The 26,430-nt window shown below is 43.3% G+C and overlaps 1 protein-coding gene across 4 annotated transcripts in view; it reads left to right on the top strand.

Annotated features, from left to right (window-relative positions):
• Slc39a11 (solute carrier family 39 member 11) overlaps positions 1-26,430 on the top strand; it is a 324,266-nt gene that overhangs the window by 192,830 nt on the left and 105,006 nt on the right. For all 4 annotated transcript variants that reach the window (XM_042672865.1, XM_042672859.1, XM_042672878.1 and 1 more), the window contains one exon: positions 11,197-11,364. In XM_042672865.1, the coding sequence (XP_042528799.1) occupies positions 11,197-11,364 (168 nt within the window). The remainder of the gene's footprint in view (positions 1-11,196; positions 11,365-26,430) is intronic.

Raw genomic sequence — 26,430 nt, forward strand, 5'->3', positions numbered from 1 at the left:
TATTCATATATGTGTTCATGTGTGTATACATGTGCATGCATATATGTGTGTATTTCACCTATACATGTACCCAGAATAAATACTAAAATTTGGTCACTACTGGGAAGAGAATAACTTTTAGTTTTTCTTTATGCTTGTTAGAATTTCCTAAATTTTCTCTAAAGCCCAGGGCTTTTTCTAGATCAGAAAATACTTCATCTGGGAATAGTGGCAGGTTCCTATAGTCCAGTCTGCTCAGGAGATTGAGACAAAAGAATCAAGTGAGCCCAGGAGTTTGGGCTAGCCTGGGCAGTACAGTGAGAATCTACCACTTAAACAATTATTTTAATGATTGTGAAGGAACAATAATGCATTTTATTTTGGAGAACAGATAGACATCAGGTCTTCTAGACCAAGATTTGCTTCCAGGGTACACTCTGGCTCTGTAAGCTGTTGGGGCTATCCTTGAAGGACTTGTGGAGTTGTATGAGCTAGAGCAGAACACTTTAGGGGAAGGTTTCTGCAGCTCACAGGGAACCACTGACCATTTAGGTACTGGATCAGAGGCTGGTGCCACTGGCCATGGGATTGGTCTTGCTAGAACATGCCGTGGAGCTCACCTAATTAGGTTCCTTTGCAACTGGAAGCAGCTCACTTCTGTCCAGGTTGCCCCTTCTGGGATTTCCCTTCCACAACTTGGAGATAGACCCGGTCCCAGAATTCTGTCATAGGTTTCATTGACTTAATAGTGTCTTTGCAAAGAGAAAAGATCTGGGATGAAGTTAATCTAGATAGCTGTATTGAAGTCACAGATACTTTCAGACATCAGTAAGTCTCCCCTCTGGTGGTTGTTCTGCCCTCTTTTCCTTCTTCCGAATCCTTTGGCATGTCTGGGAACCATTCCACTTCTCTCGTCCACCTGTTCCTGAGCCATGAGCCATTTGTCCCGCTGCCCCTCCCTATTTAGGTGTTAGGCCTCCAGACCCTACCTGTTTATTCCCAATATGCCCCCCCCGCCCCCCCCCCCCCAGCCCCATCTTGTGAGTCTGTGGTGGAAGGCAGAATTTGCCTTCAGGACAGATGTTGCACTTCCAGATCTTGCCTTTCTTAGACTTTCTCAAAGAGATGTCCTCTTGACTTGGCCAATTATGTGGGACTTCATAGCAGGTGGGAGCACTGTTCTTGCCTGCCCAGTGTGGCTTACACCAATTGGAGGAGGTACTTAACATCCAACACTGGGCAGGGAGGTGCTAGAAGGGATTGTGGGGGCTTTTGTTTTGGAGCAGGAAGTCCTACTTTCCCATATCTGTTCCCAGGCTCCACCTTTGTCCTGGGGCTTGAACTCAGGGCCTGGGCATCATCTGTTAACTTTTTCACTTGAGCCACATCTCCATTTCTGGCCTTCTGCTGCTTAATTGGAGATAAGAGACTCTCAGGTTTGTCTGCCTAGGCTAATTTTGAACCCTGATCCTCAGATCTCAGCCTCCTAAGTAGTTAGGATTACAGGTATGAGCCACTGTTGCCTTGCAAACATAGCCTTTTTGTAACAAAGACAAGAAGCAACACCTCAGTTTTCAGACATGAATTTGTCTTTTGCTTCTTTGCTATTGTCTCCATTGTTTACAACCTAAAATACAAGAAACCTCATAAACCCAAGAAACATCATTGGGATTGCAGTGTCACTTAAACCTTTTAGCACTGCATTTTCCTTTTTATTTGTGTGGCCATGGGCAGAAGAGAGACCCCGGTTTTTATGATACCTGTGGAATGTAGTACCATGTACAAATCAAGTAATCAGTAAACCTCCTGCTGGTAGCAACTGACTGTTTCCATTCAGGTCATATTTTGATTCCTGGAGACTGATCTGTAGAAAAGGAGAAGAAATGGGAGATAAAAATAGAGGCCTGGATAAGGTAGATAGGCTGAGGGAAGACAAGAATGTTTTGGTGTGAGGAATTTATTTTCTCTTGGTTCCCTGTGGTTGTCACATTTCCCATTTCTTTGTAAGAGCATTTATCCTCCTCTAAAGAAATGTTTCATTTGATATAAAGAAAACATGGTTTCTAGCATGACAGTTCATTGTGTTGGTTTTTTTCCCCTCTACTTTCTGGTCTTAAATTCCTTTGCCTTCCCTCTATGTGTTTAGAAAAGCACCATCTGTATCCTTGGATGCCCAGATGCAACTAGGGGTCAGGTGTATCCCTGCCCATTACCTTATTGGGCATCAACAGTAGACAGAGACTTAGGTACCAAGGACTGAGTTGTCATCGGACAGACAAAAGTGTCATTTTTCAAAATTGAGCCTTTGCCATTATCTTGGGCTGAGCATTAGGGGTATGGATGGTACAGTGTAGACTCCTAAGCCTCACTGGAAGGTTCTGAGTTACTTGCTACAGAGTGGGGCCTATGAAAGGGGGTTTTCCCAGCTCCCACTATGATGTGAAAATGGGTAGGTGTTATACCATGTGTGGAGATGCAGAATCCAGATGATTATACCTTGCTTTTTGGGCTTGGAAAAAATGGTAGGGCAGAATCACTTTATTGAGGAGTGAGATGAAGGACAATGCTTGTCAGTTCTGAAATAGACATTTTGTCTATCCCTTTGCTAATTTGTATGCAGAGAGTTAAGCAAAGGGCTCCCATCTTCTCAGGGAGATTGAGAGCCCTTTGCAAAACTCTTACAAGCACAGTTGATCTCCAGAATGCCCTTTCTCCTGAGAGTATTCCACAGTGTGGAATGTACATTCAGGGTGGGCTAGGAAGAAATGAGAGGCAGCCTAGGATCCCACCCATACTTATTTTTTAGATGGCAGTTGTAGTTTATAAGAGTTCATGCTCATAAGATGTGGTTGTTTGTTCTTTGGAGCCAGCCTGGTAGGTGGATTGTTAATATTATCGGACATTTTGGCTCTACCGCCTGAGAGTAGAGATTGCTTTACCTTGCTAGTTGAAATGAGGAACATTTTAGTGGGTGGTTGGCTTAATGGATGAGCAAAAACTTTAGCTAATAGTGAAGCCATCTGATGTACATTTAATTTTCCTCAATTATGCAGATCTATTTGTATCTGTGTTGTCGCTAAGCAATTGCTTATTCATAAGCATCTAAGGTAAGGCTTGGATGACTTTGGATGCCTGGAAAAGCATGTACTGACTGAGAAGACAGGGAAATCAAATCAGCTTCCTTACCCAGGCCGCTTCTGACCCTTTAATAATCATGCGGTTTGTGGTTGTTAGAGTGATAAATGGAAATATCCATTAGAGTTAGGAAGGTTGTAAATAAGTTTTCTCCAGCTCCAGATGTCTCTCCGCCTAAAGGTCAGTTACTAAGCACAATAAATACATTAGTTACCTTCCCTTGAAGTTTCCTTGGTCTCCCATGAAGTTCCCCCCCTACCCCCCAATCAGGACACTGCATGTCCTCTGCTGTGCATTCTTAATAGTATTCAGGCAGATGCAAGAGTGTGACTCTTTGCTGGGCACTGGTGGCTCATTCCTGTAATCCCGGCTACTTAGGAGGCTGAGAGATCTGAAGATCACATTTCAAAACCATCCCAGGCAGACAAATCCATGGGACTCTTATTTCTAGTTGATCAGCAAAAAGCAGGAAGTGAAGGTGTGACTCCAGAGCATCACCTCCAGTGCTTGTTCATGCCCCACCCCCCACCCCCCAAGAGTGTAGCTCTGACTAGTGTGCAGTCAGTGTGCCTGCTTCTCCCCGTAATACTCGGGCTTTAGACTGGGCACAGCCAGGGTGTGGGATAAAATACAGTTTGTGTAGTTCTCCCTCAAAAAAGTGAGTTTTTATTAGTATAAGTTTAGCTTGTGCAATATTGAGTATACACATACAATAACATTTTAAAACTGAAATTCATATAAAACCGGGCACCTTTTTATTTGCTCCATTTGTCATCTCTAGCAGAGAACCGAAGATTCTTTTCCGTCTTGGGCACTGTTTACCAAACTACCAGGTTGCTTAGAACTGAGGGGAGAAAAGAAGACTGGCAATGGAAATGATACCTTACTGCCTCCTCTGCTTTTGAAGGGAGTGACGTTTCAATACTGAAAGAGAAAATGATCTCTTGGGACCATACCATAGAGCATCATAAGAAAAGAGATAACACTTGAAAATAGACACTATATGGTCTTGAGAAATCTCGGAAAGGAATAATAATTTAAAAAAATAAAAGAATTGAGGCTGAAACTCCCACTTGGCCACATCTGTCTGATGCATAATAATACCTGCTGCTCTAGCCAGGACTCAGTAGTCACAGCCAAACCCAAGTGGATCACAGGAAAATTGCCCATCTGTAAGGAATTAACTAATCATATGGTCATTACTTCATTTGGGCCAAGGGCAGTTTTGTCAAATGATATATGCCTGAAATTCTGAAAAACGTTCAACTTCACTTTAGTACAAGAAATACCAATAAATGGATTTATTTCTACATGAGAATACCCAGGGCTGGCTGGAAAAATTGTCGTTGAGAATTTCAAAATGCTGCTCCAGGGGGAAGGTCAATGCCATAGTCTTTCTGGAAGGTAGTTAGATAAATGTACTGAGTCTCTCTGCTCTACAGTTCAACTTCTGAGAACTTGATTCAGATTCCTGATTGATTATCCAAGTTTAAAGTGTTGGCAGTGATATTTATAAGAAAACAATTAAGAAGCAGCCTGAATATCTGATGCTATGGGAATGTAGGTAAAACATTTGTATGTCTTAAATTCCTAGAAAGATACTTAATCAGATGGAGAAATGTTCATATTGTTTTTAGCAGGAACAAAAACACAATCTACTCTTGTATAATATGATCTGTCAGCAGTGCCAAACCACAGGAGAAAGTGTGGAAGGAAACACTCCAACCTCTAACGAGTATTGCTTTTGAGGTAGTGTGATTCTGGGTGGCTTGTACTTTCTTCTAACTCTCCCAGGGTTGTTTTAACGCTCATTAATGGTCTTTTGACCAGGAACAAGGTTGGTCAGGATGCTGAGTGTGGCAAAGAATTAACTTCTTTTGTGTTTTTCACACAAAAAAAACCCCCAAGAAACAAACAACAAAAATAAACACACACACACACACACACACACACGCACGCACACGCACACGCACACACACACACACACACCCGAAACAGGAGGATCACAGTTCAGGCTTTCCTGGAAAAAAAGTTGAGACTGGGTCTTACTCATGGGCCAAAATTCATTTGAAGAGGCAGTGCAAAGTGGGAAGAGTGAAAGGGAGAAAATAAGGGAAGTTTCTCTTGTTGATCTTTAAATTCATAGACTTAGCTTTGCATTTCTGAGATGTACACAGAATATAGCTCCACTGGTATTCCATTTTAGGAAACCAATTTATAGCCAGCATTTAGTGACAACCAAGGGCCTGAAAGACTTCAGGATCTTTGTGTGATGCTTGTTCTTAGCATAGAAAGAGCCCTTCCCCAGGTGCTGAGCTCCCTTTCTTGGGAGCCATGATGCACACAGGTACGGGACAGCCTACTGTCATAGAGGAGCCCTTTCTCAGGGTGGGTGCCCATTCTTGGTGGGAGAGAGCAGAAATAGTATGCCCCCAAGTGGCAAGAGTTGGGCACTGCGTCTTTCAGCACCTGGGAAAGAAAAAAAAAAGACTATAATTGAGTTAAAACAGACATGGTTTTGTAAATAATAGACAGCAGAACTCAACATCAACAACAAAAGGCCCAACATGATTAACAATGAGACTCAATGAGATGCAAAAATAAAAAAAGGTATTTTCATAGTTTTTCTTTTTTTTTTTTTTTGCCAGTCCTGGGCTTAGGCACTGTCCTTGAGCTTCTTTTTGCTCCAGGCCTAGCACTCTACCCCTTGAGCCACAGCACTACTTCCAGCATGTTCTGTTTATGTGGTGCACGCTAGGCAAGCATTCTACCACGAAGCCACATTCCCAGCCCAATATGTTCATAGTTTAAAGCAAAACTGTAGGATATAAAACTACAACATGAATTATGCTTCCTGTGATCCTGGTGCTGTGCCAAGGGTTTCTGTATTTCTCTAGTTCTCAGTGTAGCCTTACTAAGTAGATGGCTAATGAAGCCCATTTCACATCAAGGAAACTGAGGCACAGCCAGCATTTGCTTAGATGCAGCCTTCTGGTTAATGACTGACTGATGGAGCTGTTGCTCCAAGATGGGGCCCCTCACCACCACACAGCACCCACCTTATAATTGCAGAATATCAGTGTGCATGACTCTGGCAAGGGCTAGGGACAAAGGAAAGCAATCATGTTATATGTGGTAGGACTGCTTGCTTTTATTTGAAGGTCTTCTTTAAAATTACATATATGTTTACAGCCCAACCAAAGGGAAATGGTATGAGAACTCTGGATGGGCTATAGAAAGCCCAGGCATATTAGTTCCCTAGGTTGAGGTTTCTACTGGGATGAACAGAATTGCCCTGGCTCCACCTTGGATTCACATGTGACTGGTGAGACCCAGTATCTATTAGGCCTTGGTTTCTATAGGTGAAGGTTGATGCTAAACAAGTACAATTATCCCACATTCAAATTCAACATTAATTATATGAGGGAAGTCATTCTAATCCCATATAGGACTAGAGAACCAGAATCAAATTCGAAAACTTTTTTTGGTGGTATTGGGGTTGGAACGCAGGGCTTTGCACTTGCTAAGCAGGCAGTCTACCACTTGAGCCATTCCTCCAACCCTTTTGCTGTGGTTATTTTTTAATAACTTTTTACCTAGGACATCCAGGACTTCGAGCCTCCTATTTATGCTTCCCACATAGCTGGAATGATAGGTGCAAACTATCACCTCCAGCTTTTTATTGGTTGAAATGGGTTGCAAACTTTTTATCCAGACTTGCCTTCAACTTTGCCTCCTGAATAGCTGGGATTACAGATTAGAGCTACTACATTTGGCTCAAAACCAATTCTTAGCACAATCTGCAAAAATTTAAGTAAATGGATCCACCTTCTCTCCTTTTGATGTTGTATGTATATTCTCCTTTTGATGTTGTATGTGTATGTTTGCTATAGACACTCTATGTTGTTGGCTGCTTTTCATCTTAGGTTTTATAACAGGCCTAGAAAGAATCTTTTCTCCAGGGACTTGAAGTTGGCTGCTGTTAGCAGATGAGAATTTGCCTGCTAGTGCTAATCCAGTCACATCATCTGCAGGGATAACTTGAGGGTATTATTCAAGCTCTCTTGTGGCTGGTAATCTGTTAATTAGCATTGAGGAATTCATTTGAGGTCTGAGAGGGGCCCGTTGGACTTACCCCGTCATCACATCTTGGCACTGCAGATATTCCATTGGGTGTCCTCATGCAATCAGGTCAATGGGCCGTGAAAGTGAAGGTTAGCTTGGTATTTACTTCCCAAGGTGATCTCTTGAATCCATAAGGACTCCTAACTGTCTATGCAGTTTCTTTTTCCCTAGAGTCGGGATAGTGGCTTCGCTGTGCTTTCAGAAATGGTTTGAGGACAGTTTAAAGCCCAGGAAGAGCAGACCTCAGGGCTGCCTAGATGCATCACCCACAGCAGGGCCTAGGCTCATGCCAGCCAGGCCAAGCCAGGTGTCTTCTGCAGTGCTGGGACAACAATTCCACTTATGATTTGAGGGAGGAAGAAGGAAACCAGGATAAGGTCTCTGGGTGGTTCTGTGGAAAGAGGGGCCTGGGAACATCCTGGTTCTGTAGTGGTGGTCACTTACATGTATAGCCATGCAGTGCCTCTCCAGGAAGGATAGAGTGGGGTGGGCAAAGGCTCTTCTTTGTGTGGATTCCTAGATGCTTGATTCTAAAGGACACACACACACACACACACACACACACACACACACACACACACACACACATTTTAACGATGGGCAAAAAAATATTCTTTTTTTGCTTCCTTAAAAGAACTATAACCCTGTGTTGATAATTGTTTTCTATTTAGAGCTATCTCAATTTGAGATTACTTCTATACTTCTTACTTCTTACTTCAGATCGATCCACAGTGGGAGTGGAAAACATGAGACTCCCACTCCGCCTCTCCCTCCTTTGTGCCATGTCATCAGAGCTCCCAGCTCTCTCTGTGTAACCTTCTCACTGTTTTGGCCACTCCCACGTAGGCTTTTAGCTAAGCAATGGGTCCAGTGAACATCCAAACACCACTCTACTCCACTTAACCCCAGTTCCAGTCAACCACAAGACCCTGGCCGACAGAGTGGCCTCTTAGAGCCCCTCCGCTGACCCTGACCACCAGTGGACTGGCAGCAGCATGGCTCTGGGGAAAGTTACTCTACCTCTCTGTTCTTTCATTTCCTCATTTATAAAAGGAGATGGAGTCAACCCTTCATAGGCCTTTTGTAAAGATTGAAAAGAATTAGGGCTAAGTTCTCAAGGTCACCTTGAATCAGCCAGTCTCGCTGATGGCTGAGTCCACTTCTGGTTTCTACCTTGACCATGTCATCCTCAGATGTGCTTGCTATTCCTCTGTGCCAAGCCCTACTGTGAAAATGCCAAGGCCTTTCCCGTTTCAGGAAATCCCTTGAGATCCTTGTCACTCCCCTGGCACAGGCCTACTCCACAGCATGCCTGACAGTGGCTCTTGCTCCTGGGCCACCCTTTTGCCAGTGCATCCCTGTTTCCCTTGTTAATCAGCCTTAGCAGAAGAGACTGGAAGATGAGTTGCTCCGGATGCCTCTACATTGAGCTATCTATAATGATTTATTTGGACTCTCATTGTGGACTCATTAGTGGCTGTTACCAAATGGTGACTTATTTAACTTTAACTAGTGCAGGACAGGCGTTTGCACCCTCCAGTTTACTGCTAGGGGAGAGCTCTGAGTTTTCACATGTTGGGATCCGATGCACATCTCAGCTTCAGTTATTAACTCTTCAGGCCTCCTCATGTGTCTGTTGCATCCCAAGGGGCCTGGCTGTGCTTACCTACCTCCTGGCCCTAGGGTTTCTGATAATCACCTGTAGGACTTCAGGGTCAGACACTCATTGCTGGCCTTGGGGAAAATAAGTGCTTGTTAGAGAGCGTGTGTTTCCTGCCCCTTAGATGTGAAGGAATTTATTTATGCCTTCCTGTCTGTGGTCTCTTAAATGATACAATCCACACAGGAAAAGCCTCAGGCCTGGCCTGCATGCTCTGAGGGAACTAGTAGCATTTATCACTGGTCCAGGGGAAAGCTGAGCGGCCCGCCCCCCCCTGCCCCCTTCCTGCGCCACAGCAGCACTCCCGCTGCTCCGCTCAGGTCTCTAGACCTCAGGCCGTTCAGAGCAGGTTCTGACCAGGTTCTGACCCGCCTCTGGAACCAGAAATTGTCACCAGATATTGTCAGCTTAAAATGTACGGCTCTCCCCCTCATCTCTCCCTTTCTCACTTTTTTTCCCCCCTTCCCCTCTCTTCCCTTCTTCTCTCCCTCCTTCCTTTCCTCTTTCCTTTCTTTTCTCTGCTGGAGATGGAACCCAGAGCCCTAGACATGCTGGGTCCAGGCTCTACCTCAGAGCCACGCCCTCCAGTCAGGACCACAGAGAAGCAGCTGTTGGCAGGATTTAGGGAGGACAAAGTCTGCTTGCCCTGTAGTACTTTCTCACTCTTTAAGCTATATTTGCTTGATTTGCATGAACAAACACAAAGTGACTTTCAAAGGAGGAATTCCTTCTTGTCATGTTTAGAATACAAACTAGTCCAGATCTACCCCCTCCCCCCCAGATTCATATATGGGGCTCAGGTTACACAGTAGGCAATTCCTTCAGCGCAGTTGCCTGAGGGTGAGGCCAGATGCCTGGGCAGGGCCTCTTGAGTCAGGAAGGATCAAGTTCTGAACTAGCTTGCACATGGCGTCATGGGGTGGCAGGTGGGTGGTCCAGGAACACTGAAGAGGGCAGGGGGAACGCTGTAAGGCTCTGCCCTTCTTGGTGAGATCTCAGTGTGAATGAGGGAAGCCCACCTCTGCTGGGAGGAGGGGTGGGGAGAATGATGAAAGGGGTGACATAGATCAAGATGCACTGCACTGATAAACTGATTGGTTGAATGGTAAATTTTTCATACAACTACTTAGCAAAAATAAAAACAGTCTTTTTAAAAGCCCTCCCCACCTCCATCCCACACTGTGAACCCCAGTCTGGATCCCCGTTGCATGTCATTTGTCTCCATTAGAATAAACATGACAGTGGGATCCTGATCACGTTTAGACCATCTGGCCCTAAGAAACAACACACTCCCATATAAATCGAAATGGGAATTTTTAAAAGGAGAATGAGCTCATGACACCCAGTGAACTGGGTATGTGTGTGTGTGTGGGGGGGTGGTATGTGAACACCTTTTAGAATATGGATTGCAAGCTGTCTGTCTGTCTCTGTTTCTCTCTGGCTATATGGCTTCCCTTACTCCAGGCATAGCTACCCCGAATCACATGATTTATCAGGTTCAGCCCCACACCTGAGTCACCAGGTAATACAAGAGGGAATCTGATTGGCCACTGGCCTCTGAATTGGTCTCTGAGCTTCTGGATGACCGGAGTAGGCTCACACATGTTATGGAGTTCCATGGGGGAGAAGGAATACGTTCCTGCCATTAGCCATCAATACATCCAGCTGCATTCTCTTACTGAATCCTCACAACCCCCTGTGAAACAGGTCATGGTGTTGCTCTGGGTTTATGAGTCAGGGAACTACTGCACAGAGCAGTGAAACAACTTGTTTAGAATGATCGAGTCAAGAAGTAAACCTGGCAGTCTGGCTCCCAGAATCTGTTTCCAGTCACTTCTCAGCATTGATTGTCTTACACAGTTTCTGTGTAATGTGGACGTTTGAGCATTTACTGCTGTGGTGTATGAACAGATAGTCCGGAGGTTCCCTGGTCTGGGTAGTTGGGAAATAGAGCCTTTCCTATCTTGACAGCTTTCCTCTCTCTCTGCACTGTTATTGCATATCTGTAATCCTACTTACTCAGAAGGCTGAGATCTGAGGATCACAGTTCAAAGCTAGCCCAGGCAGACAAATGAGAGAGACTTTCTCTTCAATTACCTAGCAAAAAGCCAGAAGTGGAGGTGTGGACCAAGTGGTAGAGCTCCAGCCTTGGCTTTTTCTAAAGCAAAGAAAATACACAAAACCCAAGTCCCACTTGTGGCACATACACACAGAAAGCTTTGCTGTGTGGCTGCTGCTTGCCTTGGCCTCCAACCTGCACATTCTCAAGGCCTCTTTCCTGGTGTTTCTTTGTTCAGACAAGAACGAGAATGGCGAGGCATACCAGAGGAAGAAAGTGGCGACCGGCTTCCCAGAGGGCCCTGCTCCCCTGGCATCACCTCCAGGCAGTGTGGCTCAGCCTGGCAGTGGCAGCTGGAGGAGAATTGCTCTGCTCATCCTGGCCATCACCATCCACAATGTACCAGGTGAGGTCTTATGCTGAGCTCTCAGCTACCTGCTTGCAGGTAAAACCACTTGTCAGACAGCTTGTCATTATCAGCCTGGAAAGGGTAAGGACAGTGGCAACATGGAGAGTTTTGGAGGGGAGTGGAGGTCGGGGTACAAGCCATTCTCGACTTCATGTTTTGGGCCGTTCATTGTAGAGTGACCGTGTCTCACTCACTCTAAACAGTTATTGAGATTTCTACCCAGGAGTTCTTTTCTTTAGATATTTGGTACTAAATTATTTGGAGTATGATTTTATGACTTACTTGATTGCTGAGTTCTAGGGTGCCTTTTTTTTAAATTGTAAAGGTGATACACAGAGGGGTGGTTACAGTTACATAAGTCAGGATATGAGTACATTTCTTTTCATAAAGTGTCTTCTGTTCCCTCAAGCTCTCCCAGTCCTTCCCTCCTGTCTCCACCCATGACCTGTATCGTTTCCTTTCATCAGTGTCCAGTGAGTTCCTCTGCTACACTCGAGTTCTATACCCTCCCCCCAGCCCTTCTGAAGATGTACCCTTGAATACACCATGCATAAGGGAAAGAAGATAGAATCCCCCCCAAAAACAAAAACCTTAAAAAATTTAAAAATACAAAGAGAAAAGAGGTCTCTTGTTCCATGTCTTGGAGTTCCTTTTGATATGTATATTATTTTATGCAAATATGAACAGGCACTTAGGCTTTGAGCCTTTGTTTCTCTCCTAACCATATCCTTTGTTGATCTCACTGTGTGAATGTCTAGAATCCTGTATAATTTATCATATCCCAGTGTATTTTAAGTATTTCCATACATCAAAGAGAACATGTGGCATTTGTGTCTCTGAGCATGGCTTACCTTACTTAACATAATTTGTTCTAGGTCCATCCATTTCCCTGCAGATGACATTATTTTATTCTTTCTATTGGCTATGTAAAATTACAATTGTGTATAGGTACCACATTTTTCTGATCCATTCATCTATTGGGAAGTATTTGTGCTGTTTCCATATCTTGGCTATTGTGAATAGTACAGCAATGAACATGGATGTGCAGGCGTCTTTATCATATTCTGGCTTATGATGTTCAGGGTAGATGCTCAGGAGTAGTATGGCTGAGTTGTAGGGAAGATCTATGTTTAGTTTTTAGATGAATCTCTGGACTGCTGGCCAGAGTGGTGGTACTAGTTTACATTCCCACCAACAGTGCAGTAGAGTTCCTTTTTCCCCACATCCCTACCAACATTTGTTGTTGTTCAAATTCACAATGTTGTCCAATCTACCTGGGGTGAGATGGAATCTCAGACTTGTTTTGATTTGCATTTCCTTTATGGCCTAGAATGATGAGCATTTTCTCATGTATTTCTTTGTCGTTTTTACCTCCTCTTCTGAGAAATCTCTCCTTAGCTTCCTTGCCCATTTAGTGATTAGTTTGTTAGGTTTGGGAGGGGTTAGTTTCTTGAGCTCCTTGCATACATTGGATATAGGCCTTTGCCAGGTATATTGCTGGTAAAGATCTTCTCCCAATCTGTTGGCTGTCTTTCTGGTTTAGTAACTGTGTCCTTAGCTGTGCAGAAACTATCTGTTGTGTCCCTGGACTCTTTTCAAGAAGTTTCTACCTATATCTGTAAGCTCTAATGTTTCTCGTACTCTGTCTTACAGTAGTTTCAAAGTTTCAGGTCTGATATTGAGGTCTTTGATGGACTTTGAATTTATATTAGTGCATGGTGCCAAACAGGGATTCATTTTTAGTTTTCTGCATATAGATGCCTAGTTTTCCCAGCACCAATTATTGAAGAGACTATTCCCCCCCCCCCCCCCCCCACTGTATATTTTTGGCTTCTTTATCAAATATTAGATAACTAAGTGTATGGTTTTATTTCTGGGTCTTCTAATCTGTTCCATTGATCTCTATCTCTATTTTTGTGCCAATAACAAGCTGTTTTTGTTATTACAGCTTTGTAGTAGAGTTTAAGGTCTGGTATTTTGATATCACCTGCATTGTATTTTTGTTGTTAGTTTGTTTTGTTTTGCCTAGAACTGCTTGGGCTATTATAGGTCTTTTGTTGTTCCACATGAATTTTTGGATTGTTTCGTCTGTCTCAGTAAAAGGAACATATTAGAGTTTTGATGGGTATTATGCTGAAGTTTTATACAATTTTTGGCAGTATGGCCATTTTCTACTTATCCATGAACATGAACACCATTTTCTGGTGTCCTCTGTGATTTCTTTCTTCAGATTTTTGTAGCTTTCACAAATCTTTTATGTGTTTGATTAGGCTTATTCCTAGGTATTTTTTTGAGGCTATTGCAAATGAAGTTGTTTTCATGATTTCCCTTTCTACTTGTACATGGTTGGCATACAGAAAGGCTACTGTTCTTTGTGGGTTAATTTTGTATGCTGCTACTTTGCCAAAGTGGTTGATCAGCTCTTGGAGGTTGGGGATGGAGTCTTTGGGGTCCTTTAGGTATATAAGATCATGTTGTCTGCAAATAGGGATAGTCTGACTTCTTCTGGTGCTCAATGTGAATCCCTTTTATATCCTTTTCTTTCCTTATTGCTCTGGCTAGAAATTCCAGAACTATGCTGAAGAGAAGTGGAGATAGTGGGTATCCTTGACTTTTTCCTGATTTTAGGGGAAATGGTTTAGTTTCTCCCCATTTAGTATGATATTGGCTGTTGGTCTGTCATATGTAGCCTTTATTATTTTAAGGAGTGTTCCTTCTATTCCTAGCTTTGCCAGTGCTTTTCAGATGAATGAATGTTGTATTTTGCCAAAGGCTTTTTCAGCATCTGTTGAGATGATCATGTAGTTCTTGTCTTTGGCTCTGGTGTCATGGTGCATTACATTTATTGATTTGCGTATGTTAAACTAGCCTTGCATCTGGGGGATGAAGCATACTAGTCATAATGTTTGATTTTTTTTCTATTTGTTTTTGGATTCTATTGGCTAGTATTTTATTGAAGAGCTTTGCTTCTGTGTTCATCAGAGAAATTAGTCTGTAGTTCTCTTTTTTTTTGTTGGATCCTTGCTTGGTTTTGTGATGAGTGTGACATTGGGTTCAATTAATGAGTTTGGAATTGATCCTTCTGTTTCTATTTCATGTAAAAGTTTGAGAAGTATTGGTGTTAGATCCTCTTTAAAAGTCTTAGAGAATTCAGCTGTGAACCAATCCAACTAAGTCTTTGTTGGAAGACTTTTGATTACTTCCTCAATCTCTTTGCCTGTTATTGGCCTGTTTACTTGCCTGTTTAACTGGTTTATATCTTCTTGGTTCAGCTTAGGAAGATTGTATGTCTCTAGAAATTTGTTCATTTCTGCTAGGTTTTCCTTCTTTTTTGAGTATTGATTTTGAAAGTAGTCCTTTATAATCATTTAGATTTCTTGGATGTTTGTTGTAATGTATCCTGTGGCATATCTGATTTTATTGATTTGAATCTTGTCTCTTTTAACAGCAGTCTCTCTAGTGGTCTGTCAGTTTCAGTCTTTTTTTTCAAAGAACCAGCTTTTTGTTTCATTGATTTTATGTATTTTTTATGTTTTTTTAGTCTTTATTTCATTAATTTCTGCCCTAATTTTGCTCCCTCCATCTAGTAGTTTTGAGTTTGGCTTGTTCTTGTTTTTTTCTTTTTTAGAAATTGTAATTGCATCATGAGGTTATTTACTTGAGCTATTTGGTTTTTTTATGTGTATATTTAGTGCTGAGAGGAAAGTTTATAACCCTATAAACTTTCCTCTCAGCACTACTTTTGCTGAATCTCAGAGGTTCCATTATGATGTGTGTTCATTTTCATCAAATTGTAAGAACTTTCTAATTTCTTCCTATATTTCTTTCATGACCCATATGTTATTCAGTAGTGAGTTATTTAGTCTCCATGAATTGAGTATTGTTGAGAACTAGTTTGATTCCACTGTGGTCAGATTCAATGCAAGGAGTTACCTCATTCCTCTTGTATTTGCTTAGGTTCTTTGTGTGACCTATGGTATGATCATTTCTGGAGAAGGTTGCATGGATTGCAAGGTGAAGAATTCTGTAGGTATCTGTTCAGTCCATTTGGGTTATAGTGTCACTTACTTCAGAGGCTTCTTTGCTTATCTTTTGTTTGGTTGGCCAGTCCTTTGGTGAGAATGGCATATTAAAATCTCCCACTATTATTGTGTTGGGATCTTTCATATTCTCTTAAGTCCAAAAGTGTCTCTTTAATGTAGTTAGGTGCTCCATTGTTTGGTGCATAAATATTGACCGCTGATCTCTTCATGGATCATTCCCTTTGTTAATATGTACTGATTTTAATGAAAAATCTTTTATCAGATACCAAAATAGCTACTTCAGCCTTCTTGTAGGGTGTACTTGCATGAAATCTTTTTCCATCCTTCATTTGGAATGTGTTTTTATCTTTCACTGTGAGATAGTTCTCTTGGAGACAACAGATCAATGGATCTTGTTTTGTGATAAAATCTGCTGCTCTACTTTTGGTTGGGGAATTGAGTCTGTTAATTTTAAGGTGATTATAGAGAAATGTGTCATGTTTCTTGACATTTTCTTGATTTCCTGCATTTTGCTCCTTACCTCTTCCTGTGCTTACTAAACTAGTCTTCTATTGATTTTTGCTTAATGTGCTTCCTTAACTTTGGTATCTTCAGATTGTATGCCTCCCTTAGTATTCTTCGTAATGCTGGTTTAGTGTTCATGAATTCTTTTAAATTTTGTCATGTAAGATTTTAGTTTCACCATTAACTGTAAATGATAGCTTCACTGGGTATACTAGTTTGGGTTGGCAGTTACTGATCTTCAGAACTTGAATTACACCACTCCAGGCTCTCTTTGCATTGAGAGTTTGTATGGAGAGATCTGCAGTGATTCTGATCTTTTTTTCAATTGTAATATAGCTCCTTCTCTGATTTTTCTGTATTTAAAATTCCTTGTTTTTTAGTCCATAGTTTTCACTACAATGTATCTAGAAGTATTTCTTTTGGGTGCTCTCTACTAGGGCTTCTGTATACCTCTGTCAGGTGGGTGAGATTTTCTCTTGAGATCCAGGAAGTTTTCTGTTGTTATTTTGTTGAATAAGTTTTTAATGCCTTTAGTTTCGATTCTTCCCACTCATCTATCCCAAGTATGAATAAATTTGGTCTTTTGGCTGAAACTGCCATTTCTTGGATTTGCTTTTGATATGTTCTGAGTCTTTTTTCCACTCCTTTGAACTTTTGTTATCCTGATACCCTATTTTCTATTTCATTTATTCTGTTAGTTATGCTTTCAACTGTGGTTGCAGTAGGGAAATTGAATCTTTTATGCTTCCAAGTCAGTTCTCAGTGTGTTAATTTCATCTTTTAATGAGGTGTGTAACATTCTTGTCTTTCTCTCCATATCTTTCTGGGTAGTCTATATATTCTTTGTCATTTCCTCTGTGCATTCTTCTATTAATTTTTGGATATCCTCTTTTATTTTGTCAGCTAATTCCCTCATTATTAATTTAATGGTTTTTTTGTCCTCCAGTGCTTCACCTGAGGGTCCTTCCCTGGATTATTTTTGGCTTTTGGCTTTGGCATGTTGATTGTTTATGAATTTCGTAGTCTTTCATTGTGACTTATGCATTTGCGTTCAGGGCATGTTGAGGTTGTTCAGGTTGTGGTGGAGTGGTGGTGTGGAGTGTGATATATTGGATGGCTCTCTGTCAGACTTGCATTTGGCAACTTTCAGATCTGGATGGTGCAGATAGTGTAATATGTCCTGGTCAGTTGTTATGGCTCTGTGGTATGTGGGGAGGTCTGTTGTTGTGGCCCAGGTTTGGGCCCAGTGGCAGGTTCTTCTGTGGTGCATAGCACTGTAGTGTCTTGGCTCAGTTTTGTGTCTGGGGTAGGTGGATTCTCACTCATCATAGTGGGGGGCTTGTTCTGGCCGAGATCTAGACTTGCACATATTTCCAGAGTGGCATGGAGCAGCATTTCAGCACCCACATCTTGTTTGAGTAGGGGTGTGTTTAGGGGTTCCCACCATGCTTCAATGGGAGGTTGTCCCTATCCGGGTCCTGAATTGGGACAGCTGTGGGCTTCAGGTGCATGCCTCCCACAGGGCAGTGTGAGGAGATTGTCCCCACTCTGGTCCCTAAATGATGCCCTCTCCAGTCCCAGACTGACGTCTACTTCCCATGGAGTGAGGGTCTGCACTCTGGTCCCTGACTGATTTACACTTGAGTCTGGACTAATGTCTACTTCCCACGAGATGAGGGTCTGCACTCTGTTCCCCACTGACTTGCTCTCAGGTCTTGGTCTGGTGTCTACCTTCCATGGCATAGGGCAGCTGGGTTCAGGCCTCTGGGTGTGTGTGATCTTTGGAAGGGGAGGGCTCCCACAGGGCTGTGAGGGGAGAGTGTCCCCACTGTCCTGTGGCATATAAGGTTTTTTTGCCAGCAGTCAGGGCTGTGGAGAATGCAGAGTCCTAGCGCCCAACCAGTAATGATCTTAGTGGGTGTTGGTATTTGTGGTTTTCTTGTTTGGGGTTGGGGTTGTGTCTTGGTCATCTTCTGCAGGAAGCCGAAGGGGCCTGAGGAAGGGTTCTGGCCTGTTTGCCCTCTTCAAGTATGGTGTCCCTTCTTGGGCAGGAAGGAGGGGGCGGGGCCAAGCACTCAGGGTCACCACCAGTGTTGGCCTCTTGTAGGAGAGCTATACTCATAGTTTCTGGCATTGGTTTTGAGCTGACTGGCAGCATTGTGAAGGTTTTCTGTGTCTGGATGCGATGGTCTTGGGTTGCTGATCTGTGTCACAGTCTTGCTGGTCTGGTCCCAGCAGTTGTGGGGCCACTATCGTCCAGCTAATGTTTTGTTTTTTTAAGTAATATTGAATTCGGCCTTGTTTGACCCTTATAGTTGACTTACCTGCTTGTTTTGTGGGGGCATCTTTTTAAAACATCCTTACTGAATTTTTTCCTGCTTAGGGGATATTGTGGAGAACTTTGTGTTATACGATTGAATTTAGATGTGTTTGTTTAAAAAAGAAACAAACCACCCATGCTTCTTTTAGAAGCAATTAGAAGATGTAGGTAAGCAGAAAAATAATAAGTAGAGGAGCATGCACTTCTCAGGGTACATTGTGAAATGCTAGCTCTGTCACTTACTAATGAGTTTGCTTTGGCAAATGGCTTGACTTCCTTAAACCCTGGTTTTCTCATTGATGAAACCACAGTAGTGGAACAGCTGGCTTAGTCTGAGAATTAAATTAAATGTGAACTATGCATACAGGTTTCAACACAGTGCTTGGGTCTTAGGAGCATTGAAAAATAGGGGCCATTTCGAGCGTGGTTAACTCAGCTGTCTGCCTCTCCAGCCATCATTTCCTCAACCTCACATTCTTAGCCATTCCCATCCACCCCTTACAGCTCTGGAGTCTGAGCTATCACCTTTCCCTTGGTAGCCGGAAGCCAGTGGGTCACCCCCATAATCCTAGCTACTCAGGAGGCTGAAATCTGAGATCACAGTTGAAAGCCAGCTGGGGCAGGAAAGTCAGTGAGTCTCTTATCTCCAATAAACCACCAGAAAACCAGAAGTGGTGCTATGGCTCAAGTGGTAGAATGTTCATCTTGGGCTGCAGAGCTCAGGGACAACACCCAGGGCCAGAGTTCAAGCCCTGCAATCAACAACAAAAAAAAAAGAGTGTCTTTTGGTGATTGAGTTCACAGTGTCCTCCTCCTTCTCTCTTCCCCCTCTCTCCCGTCTTCCCTTTTCCCCCCTTACTACCTCCCCGTCTTCCTCCTTATCCTTTTCTCATCCTTTCACTCCCTCTCTCTCCCTTTCTACCTCCTCCGCCCCTCCGTGCAACACTGGGTTTGAACCCAGGGTCTCAGCATCTTGCTTAGTATTTTTATTGAAAGGTGACACTCTACCACTTGAACAACACCTTTGCTTTTTGCTTTTTGCTGACTAATTGGAGATAAAAGTCTCTCAGACTTATCTATTCAGGCTGTTTTCAAACTGTGATCCCTTTTGATTAGCTAGAATTCCAGACATGAGCCACTGGCACTCAACTTATTATGTCTCTTGTAGGAGGAGTAACATGGCTATTAAAAGCTTTCTAGAGTGGTGACATTGTCCTCTTAGTGTTCCTATAAATGCTAACATAGAGGCCAAAGGCACTGCCAAGTAGACTTTAGTTCTCTATGACACTGGATATATATATTTTTGCATGACAAGATATTTTTTATCATCTTCAAAGGATAAAAATTCTAATCTGTATATATTCACATATAAATATTAAAGCAGCCCAAAACACTGTGTGCCCAATCTCTTTTTAAAATTTATTTGTAAAAGTTCTCCCTAAGTAGTTGTACAAAGGGGTTTTAATTTAACATTGAACTTTGAGTATAATGCATCTTTTAAAAATTATTTTTATTTGACAATGCTAAAAAACAAGGGTTATAGTTACATAAGTCATGTAAAGAGTACATTTCTTTTCTTTTCTTTTTTTTGGTTGGTTGTAGGGCCTGAACTCTGGGCCTGGGCACTGTCCCTCAGCTCTTCAGCTCAAGGCTAGCACTCTACCACTTGAGCCACAGCGCCACTTCCGGCTTTTCTGCTTATGTGGTGCTGGGGAATCGAACCCAGGGCCTCATGCATGCAAGGCACTACCACTGAGCCACCTTCCCAGCCCCAAGAGTACATTTCTTTTTGGACAGTGTCACCGCTTCCCTTGCTGTCTCCCAGTTTTTCTTTCCTGTCTCCACTCACAAATTGTATAGTTCATTTTCAACATAGTGTCTAGTGAGTACCACTGTTGTATTTGTTCACCCTTTGTCCCACCATTTCCATGCCCTCCTTACTCTCCCAAAGTCGGAGAAAACAAAAAGAAGAGAAAACCAAAAACAGCAACAAAGAAAAAAACACCTTGTTTCCATTTCCTGGAGTTCATTTCAATAAATAGTATTTTGCATGATCAGATGCCCATAGGTATTGTGCCTTTCTGTTCTTCCTAGAGCATCCTCCTTTGGTCCGCGTAGAGACCTGTATAGTTGATTATGTCCCAGTTTATTCAGATCTAACTTCTATACATGGGAGAAAATGTGCCGGTTATCTCTCTGGGCTAGGTTTACCTCACCATGATTTGTTTTAGGTCCATCCATTTCCCTACAAATGGCTTATTATTCTTTCTAATGGCTTTGCAAAATTTCATAATCTGTAGATATCACATTTTTTTGATCCATTCATCTATTGTAGGGCATCTGGGCCATATCCACAACTTGGCTCTTGTGAATAATACAACAAGGAACAATGTGCAAGTGTCTTAATGGCATTCTGGCTTGTGGTATTCTGAGTAGATGCCCAGGAGTGGTATGGCTGGGTGGTAGGAAAAAATCTATGCTTACTTTTGTTGAGGAACCTCCAGACTGCTGGCCAGAGTGGTGGTACTAGTTTACATTCCCACCAACAGTGCAGTCCATCCCTGCCAACATTTGTTGTTATACAAATTCACAATGTTGGCCAATCTACCTGGGGTGAGATGGAATCTCAGACTTGTTTTGATTTGCATTTCTTTTATGGTCCAGAATGATAAGTGTTTTTTTCATGTATTTCTTTGCCATTTTTACCTCCTCTTCTGAGAAATCTCTCCTTAGCTTCCTTGCCCATTTAGTGATTGGTTTGTTAGGTTTGGGAGGGGTTAGTTTCTTGAGCTCCTTGTATACATTGGATATAGGCCTTTGCCAGGTATATTGCTGGTAAAGATCTTCTCCCAATCTGTTGGCTGTCTTTCTGTTTTAGTAACTACATCCTTTGCTCTACATCAAAATTTTTAGTTTGATGTAATCTCATTTACTATGTCTCCTATCTGCTGTGACTCTGGAACAGTGTTCAAAAAGTTTTTGCTTATACCTACTTGAGTTCTAGTGTTTTTCCTTCTCCCTACAGTGCATCTTGACCAGTGTCACCCCTTCCATTATTCTTTCCTCCCCACCTATCCCAACCCCACCCATCCCCTCATGAGCATTGTTTCAACTCTAGTTTTAGCCATTTCTATCTAATGATCATACACAGTCTCATTTCCCCACAATTCCCACCAGCCTCCCTCTGTCTCCCATTTCCTTCCACCTCTGCACACCATTTCCTTGCTTGGACCTCAGAACTTCCCACTGAGTGTGTTTTGAAATGAAGTAACCCCAGTGCATCCAGAGGACTGAAGTGGGTCTTCTCTGGGAGGAGGCTGGGGGTCACGCTGACCTCATTGTCTCATGAAGCCCATCGGAATACTGATGACTCCGTTGTCATTTCCAATCTGTGAAAGGCTTATTGTTGGGGAAGAGAGGTCAGTGATGTCATCTTTTCAGTCATTATGGTATTGTCCTACCATTCAAGACTGTTCTTTAACCAGTTAAAAAATAATAAAGACCTGACCAGTGGGCTCTGCACCAGGTTTGTTGAAGTATGTCACGATGACTCTTTGTTTCCCTGAAGAGCACAAAATTTTCCTAAGAGTTAGAATTCCCAGCAGCTGACTTGGAGCCCCAGCCCTCCTGCAGTGGACCCTTGCCACACATAGAACACCTGTGCTGCCCTTCCGTCGTCCAAGGGCACAGTTTGCTTCATTGCTTGGATCATTTGACATAGGGCCAAGCAGAGGCAGAGTCCACTCTACGTAGTGCTTGCTGGCCCCACTAGGAGCTTGGAAGAAGGCCAGAAACACAAGGGTTACAGGAAGATTGCATCAGCATGGGCTCAGGGACTGCTTCTTCCCTACAAGGGGGCCCTCCACTGGGGCTTTGGAATTTTTAGGTCTCAAGTTCACGTACATCTTGCAATGAGGAAGTAACAGTCCCTGGTTGCTAGAGAACAGCCAGCTGGCCTGGATCCATAGGTTGGAAGGGAAGTTCCTTTCCTTAGCCTCGCCTTTTGTTATTTACATTTTAAGGGGTCTTCTAGGTACTTGCCTTCTCTCAGTACTAAAACAAATGGAGACTGGTGGTCTCCTGTCAGTAATGTTGCAGTAAGGTGAGATAATCAACAAGTAGAATAATGATAAGTGAATGCTGGATCCTGTTAGAAAGTGATTTAGTACTGTCCTAGAGAACGAGTTCATCAGGTCAGAAGAGAGATCCAGCGGGCAGAAGAAGGAGTTACACTGTCAAATGAAGCTAACAGATACACTTCTTGTGACTATCTCACATTTGAGTCAGTCTTACATGTCCGGGAGAAAAAGTGAATGGGCCAATCAAAGAGAATAGCCATGCAAAGATCCTGAGGTCTGGCATTTTAAAGGAGTGGCTAGGAGTCCATTGTGTCTGCAGCAGTGAGAGCAAGGAGGAAAAGTGCCTAGGCCCGGCCAGGGAGTTAGCCCAGTCTGTGGCTGGGAGCTATCCCCTGCGAGAGATAATCCCCTGCAGGGTTTTGGGCTGGACTAGATGGGCATAGGAGGTGTAAGCTGGAAAGCCTGGAGACCTGTGTGCTGGCATGGCTTAGAGCTGGGTGGAAGGGGCTGGAGGGCAGGAGAGGGTCCCAGTCTGGGTCTCCTCTGAATTCCCCACAGAGGCTCATTCCTTCAGACAGGAGAGATTTGAGCAGCATCTCCTCTCCACTCGGAGCCCTCGAGTCTGCTTGTAGCTGGCTAGCCTTTAACACTGTCCTTTATAGTTTATTAAAACTTTAATGAGAGTATTGACATTCCCTGAGATTCTGGGTCTTATGATTAAATGGATAATTGGCTTTTTGAAGTGTTTGATCTTTGCTGGTTCAATTTTGTGTGTCCTGCAATGGCATTTTATGGGTCTTTCTTTTTCTTTCTTTCCTTTTTTTTTTTTAAGTTTTGGTATTTTTCCCTCTGCCCGTGGAATGTAAAAGGAAGTCTCCTGGAAGATAACTCCTGGAAGTTTCTGGAGGGCAGGGCACTTGGATGTCTGTGTGTATGAGTGCACAAGTCCTCCAGCCCCCTTGACTCCCCGTCCTCTTCCTTAAGACTCTAAAGAAGCTACAGACCTTGTGAGTCACTTTCCATCACTGTGACCAAACTCCTGAAAGAAACCAGCTTAAAGGGGGAAAAGTATTTTGGCTCAGGGCTTTGGAGACTTCATTCAGGTGGCTCCAATGCTGGAGCCTGAGCAGAGGCAGATTATCAAGGCACCAGAAGCGAGTGGTTGAAAGAGGCTGCCCACCTCCTGGTAGCCGGCAAGCTGGGGGAGGAGGGGGGGGAGAGAAAAGAGGTCAGGGGACAAGGCAGACCCTTGAAGCTATGTGGCCAGTGACCCGCTTCCTTCTACTAGGCCCCACTGTATACTGTATAAGCCCATTCAATTGTGAATTTATCAGTGGATTAATCCATTGATGAAAGTGTTGCTCTCAGGATTCAGTCATTTCTCAGCAGTACCACCAGAGCTGGGGACCGAGCCATCAACACTTGAACCTGACTGGGGGACACTTCAGCCCCAAGCCACGACAGGGCCTTTCACAACACCGGGCACATCTTCTGTAGTCCTTCTGGGCTGATATAAGGAAATACTGCAAGCCAGGTGATCTGTGAACCACAGCCGTTCTTCCTGGCAGTGCTGGAAGCCGGAAGTCCAGGCTCAGGATGAGTGACCTGGCTTTGCACGGCCCTCTTCAAGCTGCACATACCCACCTTCTTGCTGTGTTCTCACGTGGAGCAGAGCATCCGAGTTCTCTGGGGCCACGTTTTATAATGGCACAAATCCCATTCCCAAGGGTTCCACCCTCGTGACCTAAGCAAGAGATCTGATAGTAGCAGCTCGGGTTTGGTGACAATTGAAGAACTGGGGGTTGGAGGGCATAGCAACACAGCAGCTGGAAGACATTGCTCTAGAGCAGGAAAGAACCCCACGTTAGAGGAAGAACTCTATAGTTGCAGGCAGGTTAGCTTAGGGAGGCAGGGTAATGATAGGAGGGGGCCGGCACATAGAACCCCTCAGGCACGTGCTGTGAGAGGCGGAGGCCACAGGGAGGAGGGCAGAGACTACTTGTGTCCCATCGCCCTCTGGCCTCTGCCTGTGTGCATCTGTGCAGATGGCTTTGGCACTGCAGGAGTCTACTGGAAAACACTGTCTAGAAGAAAGGATGCTTTTCTAAGAAAATCACCCCTAGACTGTAGCCTCTTAAGCACAGCGATATCTGCAAATGCTCTCTGTGTAATACCACACAGACACAAGGGCTTTGTGCCTTCCTGAGATTCTTGGGCTTTAGAAAACAAGCTCCCTTTGTATGGTTAAGTGGAATTTAAAGTCAACTAGCAGTTGAGTTCTGGCTAATCTCTTTTCATGAGTAGTCATTGGTCTCAACAGTGAACTGTGCAGAGTTGTACATGTGAGAAAGTTAAATTTAAGCCTGAAGGGACTAAAGGGGTTATTGAATCCCCAAACGAAACCACTTCAGGTGAAAACAGAGGAGGTTGTATTAATAATCACCATGGCACCTCCCAGCTCTCACATGGCCTGATTCTTTGAAGAAAAATAGAAGTGCTGCCTTAGAAATCTCATTTTCTTTGCTTTGTCTTAACAAATGCTGGGGACTGAATTCAGAGCCTTATACATTTTAAGCACACTCTACCACTGAGCCATGCCCCCAGCACCTCAGTTTCATTCATTTAACACAGCTAACCACTGCTCCTCTGTGCCATCTGGCTATTCCTATTTCTTTCATTATGATAGCTACCTCTCCGATCTGCAATTATTTATATGGTGTGCAGGTATTTGTTTCCCCTGCTTCTTGTAAGATGGTCAGTTCCGGATTCTCTTTTGAGTCTAAGGTCACAACATGTATGGAAGCTCCATTGTAGTTCATATGTAGTATGTTCCTCATCACCCAACAGGTCATATGTAGTAGGTACCCGATCACCCACAATGACAGGTCATTGTGATATGTACCCCATCACCTGCAGTGCACAGGTCATATGTAGTATGTACCCGATCACCCACAATGACAGGTCATTGTGATATGTACCCCATCACCTGCAGTGAACAGGTCATATGTAGTAGGTACCCGATCATCCACAATGACAGGTCATTGTGATATGTACCCCATCACCTGCAGTGCACAGGTCATATGTAGTATGTCCTCCTTTGCTCACAATGACAGTTATGTGTAGTATGTACCCCATCACCCACTATGACAGGTCATTGTGGTATGCATCTGATTGCTCACAATGACAGGTCATATGTAGTATGTACTTCTTTGCTCACAATGACAGGTCATGTATAGTATGTAGCCGATCACCTGTCAAATGAATTTGGTCACTCACAATGAACAGTGTGTTTGATAGCCATCTTCCATTCCAAGAGGAGATCAGCCATTCCAAGTTAAAAGACTAGTTTTCTTTCTGTAGGCCCAGGGGGGGCCTTTGACTTGTGTGAGTCATGGTGGCTGGTGTGAGTCATGATGATTTGTGGCAGACACTTGCTCTCCTTTGTGTTTGAGCTTATTTGTAAAGATCCACAGAAGAAGAGCTTGGATGAATTGTATGCTTTTCATTTTCCTATCAGAGTGGAGAGCCAGGTTCATTTTGCTGGTTGCTGCCATGACAGTAACAGGCCCAGGGGCCACTGTTTTCATCTCCAGACCAACATGACGGTTGATTTTAATTACTTAGCTTGTCATTACTGATAGTTTCTAATAATGGCTTCAAAAGGAATGCTGGAGGTCTTAGTCAGAAGTGGTTTTTGTTTCTGGAAATAAAAGCACAGATTTGGACACCAAAATATTAATAGTGGTTGGTTATTCCTGTGTTTGGGATTATGACTGATTTTTGTTTTCTTCATGTTTTATGAGAGTTATAGCTAAAATTTCCTATAATAAATGCTTCCTACTTGTGATTGGGTTTTTAAAAATGGGGAAGGGCCATCTGTACTTAGCCAGAAAGCCTGCTTAGCAGTAGAGGTCCTGAGTTCTATCCCCAGTGTCACAAAATGTTGCCATTATGAAGAACAACATACTAGGTCTTCATGTTCCTCAAACAAAAGCTGAAATTTTTGTTATTAGATATGGACCTTCTCAGGCACTGGGGCTTGAACTCAGGGGTTTGTTCTCTGCTTGGCTGTTTTCCTCAAGGCTGGTGCTCTATCACTAGAGCCATGCTTTCTGTA

This window comes from Dipodomys spectabilis, unplaced genomic scaffold, assembly GCF_019054845.1.
Source record: "Dipodomys spectabilis isolate Male_0828 unplaced genomic scaffold, ASM1905484v1 ptg000018l, whole genome shotgun sequence".
In the NCBI taxonomy this organism is placed as follows: domain Eukaryota; kingdom Metazoa; phylum Chordata; class Mammalia; order Rodentia; family Heteromyidae; genus Dipodomys; species Dipodomys spectabilis.